At 40.0% G+C, this 12,437-nt stretch overlaps 1 protein-coding gene across 1 annotated transcript; it reads left to right on the top strand.

Annotated features, from left to right (window-relative positions):
- Positions 1–7,304: 7,304 nt before the first annotated feature.
- Positions 7,305–11,462, top strand: LOC104986849 (olfactory receptor 8S1-like). Its single transcript, XM_010837541.1, is given in 4 exon segments — positions 7,305–7,313; positions 7,675–7,873; positions 10,704–10,732; positions 10,734–11,462. Coding segments are annotated over 4 exon segments (966 nt in total).
- Positions 11,463–12,437: the final 975 nt, after the last annotated feature.

Raw genomic sequence — 12,437 nt, forward strand, 5'->3', positions numbered from 1 at the left:
ATAGTCCAACTCTCACATCCATACATGACTACTGGAAAAACCGTAGCTTTGACTAGACGGACCTTTATCGACAAAGTGATGTCTCTGCTTTTGAATAATCTGTCTAGGTTGGTCATAGCTTTTCTTCCAAGGAGCAAGTGTCTTTTAATTTCATGGCTGCAGTCACCATCTGCAGTGATTTTGGAGCCCAAGAAAATAAAGTCTCCTTAATATGAGTAAAGTTCTTTAAAATGTATGTATATGAATATATATATGAATTAAAAATATATATGTTTTATGTATTTCTCTCTAAAGCTGATATCACACTTACTGAGATAACACTAAGAACATTTCCCTGAATCAGGAAAAGGAGCCCTTGATAGCCACTATTGTGAAAATGCATATAATATTAAATATTCATGGAATACTCCAGGATCTATTAAGAGAATGCAATTTGACAAGAAATTAAGAATAAAAACTTGAAAGAAGAGGATAATTTTAGGGTTTTGCAAAGGATGTGATTGTTTATCTGGAAAATCTAGGAGATTTATACAGAAAACTGTTCAGAGTAAAGTAACTAGATATAAAATTAATAAACAGAAATCAATATCCTTGCTTATCTCTAAACAACTAATTAGAAAACATAATGGCAGAAATTAACATCACAGTAGGAACAAAAAAAGATAAAACACCCAGGAATAAATTTAAAGTGTTCAAAAGCTCATGGAAGAAAAGCTTAAGATTCTATCAAGGGACTCAAAGAAGATTAAAACAATGAACAAGCATATCATATTATTGAGTGGTAGAACTCAATATAGTGAAGATCTAATAACTCTCTTAAAAGCTTATGGATGGAGCATGGTGTTAATAAAAATATAAACAAGTTTCTTTTAGAATTAGATTATTTGTTTCTAGAATTCAAAGGAAAAGTTAAAAAAACAAGAATAGAAAACTCTAAGTGTAATAAAGGGAAAAGTTCTGCAGAATATAAAAATGAAAGGATCCAATAATTCCAATTGTGTAGCACTAGTGAATGAATATATTGAATAGATAGCCCATAAACATACCCAAAGATATACAGGCAATTTAGAATATTGGAAAGATGCTAATTCAGATCAATAGGTTAAAGATGGATTATTCATTATATGATATAGACTAACTGGTAGCTTTCTGTTAAAAATGAACCTGGATTCCTGTCTTACACCCAAATAAATTCCACATGAATTAAAGACAAATAATTAAACTATTAAAATGTGGAAGGATTTTAATGTAAAAAAATTTAATTGAAGTATAGTTGACTTGCAATGTTGTTAGTTTCTGATGTATAAGAAAGTGATTCAGTTTTTATATATATATATATATATATATGTTAATTGCTCAGTCGTATCCAATTCTTTGCAACCCTATGGATTGTAGCCCACCAGGCTCCTATGTCCATGGAATTCTCCAGGCAGGAATACTGGAGTAGCTTGTCATTTCCTTCTCCAGAGGATCTTCCTGACCCAGGAATTGAATCTGGGTCTCCCACATTGAAGGCAGATTCTTTACTGTCTGAGCCACTAGGGATGAGTATGTGCATGTATGAGCATGTGCATGTATGAGCATGTGCATATATGTGCATGTGTGTGTCAAGGCTGTGGTCTTCCTGCTGGTCATGATTGGTTGTGAGAGCTAGACCGTAAAAAAGGCAGAACACCAAAGAGTTGATGCCTTTGAACTGTGGTGCTGGAGAAGACTCCTGTAAGTTCCTTGGACAGCAAGAAAATCAAAATAGTCAATCTTAAGGGAAATCAACCCAGAATACTCATTGAAAGGATTGATGCTGAAGCTGAAGCTTCAGTATTTTGGTCATCTGATGCAAACAGACTCATTGGAAAAGTCCCTGATGCTGGAAAAGATTGAGGGTAGAAGGAGAAGAGGGCATCAGAGGATGAGATAGCTGGATGGCATCACTGATGCAATGAACATGAACTTGGGCAAACTCCAGGAGATGGTGAGGGACAGGGAGGCCTGATGTGCTGTAGTCCATGGGGGTCACAAAGAGTCGGACATGACTGGGTGACTGAACAAAAACAACAAATATATATATTCCCTGTGCTATACAATAGCACTTTATTGTTTATCCATTCTATATATTGAATCTGCTAGTACAAAACTCCCAATCGAATTGTCCCCCATGCCCCCTTCCCTTGGGCAACCACAGGTTTGTTTTCTGTGTCTGTGAGTCTGTTTCTGTTTTCTAGATAAATTAATTTGTGTCATATTTTAGATTCTACATAGAAGTGATATTATATAATGTCTTTTTCTTTCTCTTACTGACTTATTAATACTTCACTCAGTATGATATATCCATGGTAGCTACAAATGGCATTATTTTTGTGGCTGAGTAATATTCCATTATATCTATATCTATATATATATATAAAATACACACACACCATATCTTCTTTATCCATTTATCTGTCAATGGACATTTAGAGAATTAATCTTACAAATATCCTCACAAGCATGCAAAGAAAATTATAAGCATAACCATCAAAACATTTCTCTATACAGACAGGGAACTCTGTTTTTTCATTAATGTCTTCCCAAGCACCTAGAAGCACTTTGGCCATAATAGATGCTCAATGGATACTTAGAGAATGAATGAACAGATGTTGACTATTGCCATCTGTAAAGTACATGTTAAATGAATTGTATTTTCATATGACGATGACTAGACAGCCATTTAAAATTGAGGCAGCTCTGGGGAATTCCTTGGCAGTCCAGTGGTTATGATTCTGGGCTTTCACTGCCGGGACATGGGTTCAGTCCCTGGTCAGGGAACTAAGATCTCATAAACTACATGTTCAAAAAGAAAAAGAAGGAAAAGTGAGGCAGCTCTGTATATACCAATATCGAGTGATCTTCAAAATAAATAATAAATAATATTAAAAAGTAAGTTACAAAATGGGGTGCAGACTCTGCTATCTTTTTTATGAAAATCTTACATATATACATGTGGCTATACTCATAGACTCAGAAAAGGCAACGGCAACCCACTCCAGTACTCTTGCCTGGAAAATCCCATGGATAGAGGAGCCTGGTAGGCTGCAGTCCATGGGATTGCGAAGAGTCAGACACGACTAAGCGACTTCACTTTCACTTTTCACTTTCATGCATTGGAGAAGAAAATGACAACCCACTCCAGTGTTCTTGCCTGGAGAATCCCAGGGACGGGGGAGCCTGGTGAACTGCTGTCTATGGGGTCTCACAGAGTCGGACACGACTGAAGCGACTTAGCAGCCGCAGCAGCATACTCATAGACTATCTCTGAAAGTTCATTTAAGTAAAATGGTAATTGGTCCTTGCATCTAAGAAAGGGATAAGTAAGTAGTTGGGGAATAGGAATTGGAGAAAACTTACTCTATATACTATGGACATGTATTAAAATACATTTTTAAATATGGGAAAGCTAAAAATATTTTCAAACATGTAAAAACTCAGGGAATATATTACCCATGATTTCCTACTCAAAGAATTTCCTTACTAACAAATATTTCTACAAGAAATAAAGTGATACCAGAGGGAAGGACTGGAACCTAAGAAAAAAATGGTAATGAAAGACATTTATGATATAATTATTAACCATCAAAATAGCTATCTCCAGTGTTTTAGAGTGTATTAAATTGTAGGATGGAGAAGGCAATGGCACCCCACTCCAGTACTCTTGCCTGGAAAATCCCATGGACGGAGGAGCCTAGGGGGCTGTAGTCCCTGGGATCTCAAGGAGTTGGACACGACTCAGCGACGTCACTTTCACTTTTCACTTTCCTTCATTGGAGAAGGAAATGGCAACCCACTCCAGTGTTCTTGCCTGGAGAATCCCAGGGACGGTGGAGCTGCCTGGAGAATCCCAGGGACGGTGGAGCCTGGTGGGCTGCCGTCTATGGGGTCGCACAGAGTCGGACACGACTGAAGTGACTTGGCAGCAGCAGCATCAAATTGTAGGAAACTATAACAAAGCAGATAAGCTGGATTATTAGGTGAACACTTAAAATATGATAGGACGATTGTCCCCTTGTTCAGGAGCAGGATCCTCTGTCTCTCTCTGCAGTAATCGTTTTAGTGGTGTGTATGTTCTCAGACTCGATATCTGGAACACCCAATGGTTCTATAAAGACTCAGTGTAAATTTTGTTGAGCTCCTAAGTGTGGCATACAGTAAAGGTAAGATAATTTTTTTCTTTAAAGTGCCAGATAGCAAAGGTTTTGGGTTTAGTAGGTCATATGTACAGTCTCTGTTGTAACTACTCAACTCTGCCATGTATGAAAGCACCCACAGATTGTAAGTAGGTTAGCATAGCTGTGTTCTAATAAAATTTTGTTTTCTTAAAAACAGACAGGTAAGCTACACTTGGCCTGAAAACCATAATTTATCAACTCCTTGCTTATATAAGATCCTTCTTAAATTTGCTATAAACTCCAATTGCTGTCACTTCCCTTCAATGGTGCTAAACAGAATATAGCCACAGTTTTGTGGGAAAGGTGGTATCTTGTTGTTCCGTTGTTAAGTCGCATACAACTCTGAAACCCCATGGACTGCACCACACTTGCCCTTCACTATCTCCTGGAGCTTGCTCAAACTCTTGTCCATTAAGTCGGTGATGTCATCCAACTATCTCATCCTCTGTCATTCCCTTCTCCTCCTGCCTTCAATCTTTCCCAGCATCAGGGTCTTTTCCAATGGCTCTTCTAATCAGGTGGCCAAAATATGAGCTTCAGCTTCAGCATCAGTCCTTCCAATGAACATTCAGGATTGATTTCCTTTAGGATTAATGGGTTTGATCTCCTTGCTGTCCAATGGACTCTCAAGAGTCTTCACCAGCACCACAATTCAAAAGCATCAATTCTTCGGCACTCAGGCTTCCTTATGGTCCAACTCTCACATCCATACATGACTATGGGAACAACTATAGCTTTTACTATATAGACTTTCGTTGGCAAAGTGTTGTCTCTGCTTTTTAACACACTGTCTAGGTTTGTCAAAGCTTTTCTTCCAAGGAGCAAGCATCTTTTATTTCATGGCTGCAGTCACTGTCTGCAGTGATTTTCGAGCCCAAGAAAATAAAATCTGCCAGTGTTTCTAAAAAAATGGAAAGGGTGGTATATGTATTAATATGTAAGTTAATACTAATGCCAAATATAATGCTGCTAAGTCTGATCTTTGGTCAATGTGAATTGATTATTTATACCTTTATGTTACTTATATAAAATATAAATACTTTTAATTACCTATTTACAGTTATTGTCCTACACCCTATGCAGAAGTAAAGTCTATCACTAAGAGAAACCACCAGTCCTCCTGATCTGGTCCTATTGAGGAAGAATCCCAGACTCCTTCCAAAGATATACTTATATAGGGACTACTTTCCTGATGGCTCAAGAATAATAACGTCCTCTTCCCAACTTTTTCTTGGCTATGTAGAGTCCAGAATCCAATCATGTAGAATATGAGGACTGAAATGGGAGTTTCTTGCATCACAGTATCAGGAGGAAAATTAATACTGGTTTTATAAGTCACTAGAAACAGAAAGGGAAAGGAATGGTGGGTGCAGAAGCCAGCATGTTGAGGGATAAGGAGTAAGAAAAGCTTGGGAAGTAGTATAGTTAAGTCAGACTTTCAGAAGTGGCTGTGAGACAAGTAGAGTAAGGCAATGTAGAATCAGTGGCTGCAGTGAAACATGAGGTCAGTTAGATATTTTTAAATATGGGAACTATTTTAATATATTTATATTCTTGGTACAAATGAGTAAAAGAAGGAAATTGATGATTAAAAATGGATAATTAGCATACCTGAAGGAGAAGGACCCAGAGGCTCAGAAGGGGATCAGAGTTAAAGTCCAAGTACAGGTGTTAGTCTTGGACTAAAAGCATTACCTCTACCATTAAATCTAAACAAGGGACAAAGAAATACATTTCTAAGTGGGGACTCAAGAAAATTAAAGAGGTCCTGCCTTATGGCTCTAATTTCTCTTATAGGGCCATGTGATAAATGCTTGCAGAAAAAATATAGCATACCTCAAGTGCATAGATTTTGGAGTAACTCCAAAGGGAAAGGGAATGTTAGACTTTATAGAGAGAGTATGAGGGTGACGCATGCGTGCACACACACATGAACATTAATGCCTCACTGTGCACACATTTATATGTCTGAGGTTGAGAAACCCTAGATTAAGCTTTATTTGTCAGATATTGCATTGTTCCTTGTGTTATTCCTGGAAATTTTTCTGCACCCCCACTTCCAAATCAGGCCCCAAGTGACTCTGACTACTGCAGCCTCCCCCATGAGCAGTGAGCAGTCCCAGGTTCCCTGGGCTCCTTACTCATGCTCCTCTCCCAGAGCTATAGCTTGGCAAAGAGATCAAAGAGATGGCCAAAGAGAAAAGCACTGGAGGAATATAAGACTCCTACAGACTAGCCAGGAGCTCTTCTCAGTACTGAGGTAGGTGACCTCAGGAAGACTGACAAGAATTAATGACTGTTAGCAAGGCCTAGAAAGTCCCAGTGCAGAGAATGCTGGCCCTTTAGGCTTTAGCTAGAATTGACCATAGGAGTTTGATGCTGGAAACTGTCAGGAAATAAAACTGACTTTTCCCAAGGTTTAGCTGGAGACCTAATTCTGCAGGCCCAGCTATGGGGGCATAGGCAATTTGCCTCAAAGAACCCCAAACAGGAGCCAGATTTAGAACAGTCTAGCTCAGTAAAAGGGGCAAAGAAGGAAACTTTCATCAGTTTGAACAACTCAGAAGAATCCTACTTTAACCCAAATTCCTCATGGCAATGAAAAAGAAATAGAAATAGTCATAAGGAAAATATCATGCTGCTGCTGCTGCTAAGTCGCTTCAGTCATGTCCAACTCTGTGAGATCCCATGGATGGCAGCCCACCGGGCTCTGCCGCCCCTGGGATTCTCCAGGCAAGAACACTGGAGTGGGTTGCCATTTCCTTCTCCAATGCACGAAAGTGAAAAGTGAAAGTGAAGTCGCTCAGTCATGTCCGACTCTTAGCGACCCCAGGGACTGCAGCCTACCAGGCTCCTCCGTCCATGGGATTTTCCAGGCAAGAGTACTGGAGTGGGGTGCCAATGGCCAAAGAAATAAGTAGATGAAGTTTTTTTTCCCTGAGATGTTGATCTACAATGCACTTCTGTCCATCTAGGATCCCTCTGTCTCCTCCCTTCATGTCCCTTGACCCTGACAAAAAAGCAGGTCATCTTTTGACATGGGGGAGCTGGCAAGAGGCATCCTGATGGAGGACTGGAGGATCATATCTTCAAATGTGCACCATGGCGGGAGTACTGGATGTAGAAGGAGACCTTCCCATTCCCTCTTGTATAACTTTCACTAAGAGTTCTAAGGTCTTCTGGTTTCAGGGAGAGCAAGAGATCATGAAGTTGTATTGAATCGTATTGAGTAAATCTGCAGAGAGGACAGACCAGTAGTGCAGTCTCTTAGAAAGTGTCAGAGGTGGAACTGTCCCCTAATTAACACTTTTGCTGTGATTGTCAGAATTGGGAATAAATATAGTTTTCTTCATCTGAAATGCCAATGCCAGTGTCTACAAATATTCCCAAAGGATACTGGGGAATCTTCATGTGCTTAGGGCTAGAAAGGCATACCCTGCACCTTCTTATTTTCTTCCTTTCTCTCTTTTAGGTAGTCATTTTCTTTCTATCAAAGTTCCTCTTCCTCCTTAGAGCAATTAGTTTCTCCATTGTTCTTTACCCTGGAATTCCTCCCAGTGATCCTGGTCAGCTCACTCTTCTCTTTCCCACCAAGCTGTCTGAACCTCCCACAGAAAAGTGTGATCCTGGTAGCCAGAAAGATGAGTCTAATCTAGGGGATCTCATGATTGGTAGGGCTTCTTTATCTCCTTACTTAATAAATCAATCTTCTTAAAATTAAGTGAAATATTTTAGGAGCAAGTACATGGTTTGGGTACATCTTCAAAGAAAGGGAAGGAAGTCTATTGTTAACTGAGGGATTTGACTGGGGTGTTTGTAGAGAAAAGGAAGCTGGAGGTTTGAGGAAGATAATGGTACCAGTTCTAATTATACCAAAGAGAAATTTCTTAGTTTTGTAGCTATTATTGATATGTTCCTTTGTTGCCACATAGTCTTTATGATTTTAATTTTATTGTCTATGTTATCTAGTTGGTATTTAGATACTCCAGAATATGAAAATATTGAAATATTTCCATTTTTATTAAACATAGAACAATGCAGTGTGCATCATTACAAATGTCACATTTTAGCCTTTTCAGTTATAGTTTTAGCATAAATCCAAGAACTTATAAGACTCTGACTCAAAGTGTGCAATTTGCAATGCATTCAGCAATGCGTTCAGCAATGGGTTTCCCTTGTGACTCAGCTTGTAAGAATCTGCCTGCAATGTGGGTGACGTGGGTTTGATTCCTGGGTTGGGAAGATCCCCTGGAGAAGGGAAAGGCTACCCACTCCAGTATTCTGGCCTGGAGAATTCCATGGACTGTATAGTCCTTGGGGTTACAAAGAGTCAGACACAACTGAGCAACTTTCACTTTCTTCAGCAATGTATAGATATCACTGTCACCAGAGTCTTCCTAGGACTATTTGTACAGTTTTTTGAAAAATCATAAAATTGGATTCATGTTTTTCATTGTACTTAAAAAAACATAAGTTAAATGTTTTCACAAATGTTTCTTTTCTCTTGAATTTCCTCTAATGTAACTTTTCAGTTTATGTCATCAGAAGCAAGCTTTATAAGAGCCAGGGTAAAATGGACCGAGGAGGAAGAAAGGCTGTGGGTGTTAAAGACTAGTTCTGACAAGACGGCTGGGGAGGAGTTATAATATTCCAGTTCAGGTCCCAGTGATAACTGGAACAACGACTCAACAACAGCAGGGCTCCAGTGAAACATGTGAACACTGTTAACAAAGTCCTGGTCTAGACATTTTTGCATGAGTAAAAGACAATAACAATAGCAGCAAAGTGAAAGGAAAGAAATTAAATACTAAAGAAGTATCCGATTACCAGGTTGTGACTAAAACCAAGGTTGATTAAGTTGATGTCAACCATGTTCCATTTTGTTGATGTGAAAATTTACCTTCAGAAGGGTTCAGTATCTTGCTCAAGTTCACATACATAGCTTTCATTTTTCAGGTCTAGCTTTTGTTTTTAATTTTAGGGAAAGTGCTATGTTTAAGATACAGATTCTTTAAATGATTCAAAATATATGTTGTCCGTCTTCGGGGTGTGATGTGGTAGAAAGAACACTGGATTGAGAGCAGAGCATTCAGTTTAATTCCTGACTGTTCTGCTGATGAGCTATATGATATGGAAGAAGTCAGCTCACCTCTGTGAGCCTCTGTCTTCCCTGCTCTGAGATGCTGAGGCCTAGTCTCACTGGCCTGAGAATGGAACAAGGCATTGAGGCATAAACACTTCCCACAGATACTTTTCCAGCTTTGCTAGTATGTCTTTGGAGATATAGGGTACTCTTGAATTGCTCCTGGAATGTTTGGAAAGCCTCTTGCAACCTCTAGTAGCATCATACAAGTCCTTTTTCTAGTAGCAAAATTTCTTGTTCAAATCCCTTTTCTACATCTTCATCTAATACCCAGAATGTCTGTGATAAGATGGTGAGTTCTGTAGTTCTTGGCTTTAAGATGGATGTCTAAATATAAGAAGACTTGCAACTAAATATCTATTCTCGGAAATAATTTCATTTGAAGTAGCCTGTTTATTCTCCTAAGTATACTCTTTTTAAAAAAAAAATTAAATTTATTTATTTTAATTAGAGGCTGTATACTCGTAATAGTTAAATTATGTAATCTGATTTAGCACACAAAGATGTGTGTTATATTCACTGACAGAATTAATGAGACCTATTGGGGAGAGTCAAGGAGGAGAAACTCTTAAAGTCACTGTAATAATTTCTTAGGGCTGTTGTAACAAACTACTGGAAACCAGGTGGCTGAAAACAATAGAATTTATTTTCTCACCATTCTAGGGACTCTAAGACTGACATCAAGGTGTCAGCAGGGCCACGGCCACCCCAAAACTTGTAGGGAAGAATCCTTCCTTGTCTCTTCCTGGATTCTGGTTATGGCTGTCGACCCTTGGCTTCCTTGACCTGCAGGTGCCTCACTCCACTCTGCTCTGTTGTCACATGGCTGTCCCACTTTGTGTGTATTATAAGGCTCTCTCATCTCCAATAAGAACATCAGTCATACTAGATTAAGAGCCTACCCTATTCCAGTGTTATCTCACCTTAATTCATTGTACCTCCAGTGACCCTATTTCCAAATAAGATTACACTGTGAGGTACAAGGGATTAAGACTTCAACATATTTTCTGGAGTTAGACACAATTCAACTCATAAAGGTCACAATTGGAATTACTCAACTTCTTTTCCTTTTCTATTGTTAAGCTGAAAGAAGTATTTCCTGAGAAGTTTTAGGGTGGAGGGATGATATTCTGATCACTAGAAATTACTCAGATTCTGTAATATAGTTGATTTCTTTCGAGGAATGACATTTACAAACAGCCATGCACAACTTCACTTTCTTCACTGAGTTTACCCTCCTCGGGCTGTCTGCCGACCCCCACATCCAGGCTCTGCTCTTTGTGCTGTTCCTGGGGATTTACCTGCTGACATTAGTGGGGAACACAGTGATGATCTTGATCATCAAGGCTGATTCTCAGCTCCTCCACATACCCATGTACTTCTTCCTCGGACACCTGTCTTTCCTAGATATCGGTTTCTCCTCAGTCACTGTGCCGAAAATGCTACAGAACTTCTTGTCGCAAAAGAAAAGCATCTCTGTGTGGGGCTGCATCACCCAGAGTTTCTTTTTTCTCCTTTATGGGTGTGCTGAAGCCAGCCTTCTCTCTGCCATGGCCTACGACCGCTATGCTGCTGTCTGCCACCCTCTGCTCTACACTGTGGTCATGAACAGGCCTCTCTGCACTGCAATGGTGTGTGCAGGATGGCTGGTGGGGCTTTTGAACTCACTAGTGAATCATCTTTTCATCCACAAGTTACGTTTCTGGGGGTCTAACACTATCTCCCATTTCTTCTGTGAACTACCATCACTCTTCCCCTTGTCCTGTACTGATCCCACTGCCAACGAGTTCCTTCTGTCAGGGACCAGTGCATTGCTGGGACTTCTGACACTTCCCTTGATCCTGTTCTCATACTCCAGAATCATTTCTGCCATTCTGAACATCCATTCCTATGAGGGCCAAGGCAAGGCCTTCTCCACCTGCTCTTCCCACCTCACTGTGGTGCTCCTGTTCTATGGGAAGGCTCTATTCAGGTACATCAGCCCCGCCTCAGGCTCAGTGTTGGAACGAGTGGTCTCCATTCAGTACAGTGTCATCACATCCTTGCTGAACCCTCTCATCTACAGCCTCAAGAATCAGGAGGTGAAGGGCGCTCTGCAAAGGATGCTGAGGAAGTGAATGTGATCCCCAGAGGAGGGATTCTCTGTGTGGTTTTAGTCAGAGAGTGGAGAGGAGGGATATTTGGAAACACCTGGAGAGTAAAAAAAGATATCAGAGGTCAATATAAATATATAAAAGAAGTTATATAGTGGTTCTCAAAGTGTCATCCATATACCAGCAGCATCAGAATGTGCATCGTCTGTGAGCTCGCTAGAATGTCTCAGACCCAACCCTGATCTACTGAATCAGAAACTCTAGAGGTGGAGCTCAACAGTCTGTTTCTTAATTATGACCATGATGCATGCTTGAGTCTGAGAAACAGTGTTTAGCCCAATGAATGTTCGAGAAAACTCTCTTTGGAAAAAGGTGGGATACTGACATCAAGGTGAAGAATCCCACTTAAATGAGAAAGTTGGTAAAGCAGTCAAGAAGAGAACTTTTGACTATGTGATCTTATGATCTGTTTCCCTCTACAAAACTGTAAAAATGAAAAAAAAAAATTCCCTGAATTATTTCAGGACATTATAAGGAGGGGAAGAGCTAGACTGTCCACAAAGGCAGATGCAGCCTGTTCCTTCCACCTCTCCTGGGTAGCTGCCATTATAACAGATTCTTCAGTACAGCATGAGGCCAATGGACAGATGCTCCAGAGCAGCAACAAGCAAGAACTTCCTTTACCTCACCTGAAAGCAGCTGAGGGCATTCAACAGCCAGTTCACCAGATTAGAGGTCATGTGTTTGTCCCAGAGAGCAAGGGCAGCCTGAGGTTATGGTAGAAGCAGTATTCCACACGAGATAGCCCTTCGTGTGTCAGCACTTTCACGAGAAACTCTGCTTCCTGACCTGGTTGTCTGGGCTACACTATCAGGATCTCTGAGCATTGAGTTCTTTTTGCTTCTGTACTTTTGGCCACAAGACTACTTTTGTCTCATTCTTCCTGGAGGACTAGTGACCTCTCTCAGTCTTTAACTATAAACTATATGCAGATGACAC

This window comes from Bison bison, unplaced genomic scaffold (genome assembly GCF_000754665.1).
Source record: "Bison bison bison isolate TAMUID 2011002044 unplaced genomic scaffold, Bison_UMD1.0 scf7180017864077, whole genome shotgun sequence".
Taxonomy (NCBI): Eukaryota; Metazoa; Chordata; class Mammalia; order Artiodactyla; family Bovidae; genus Bison; species Bison bison.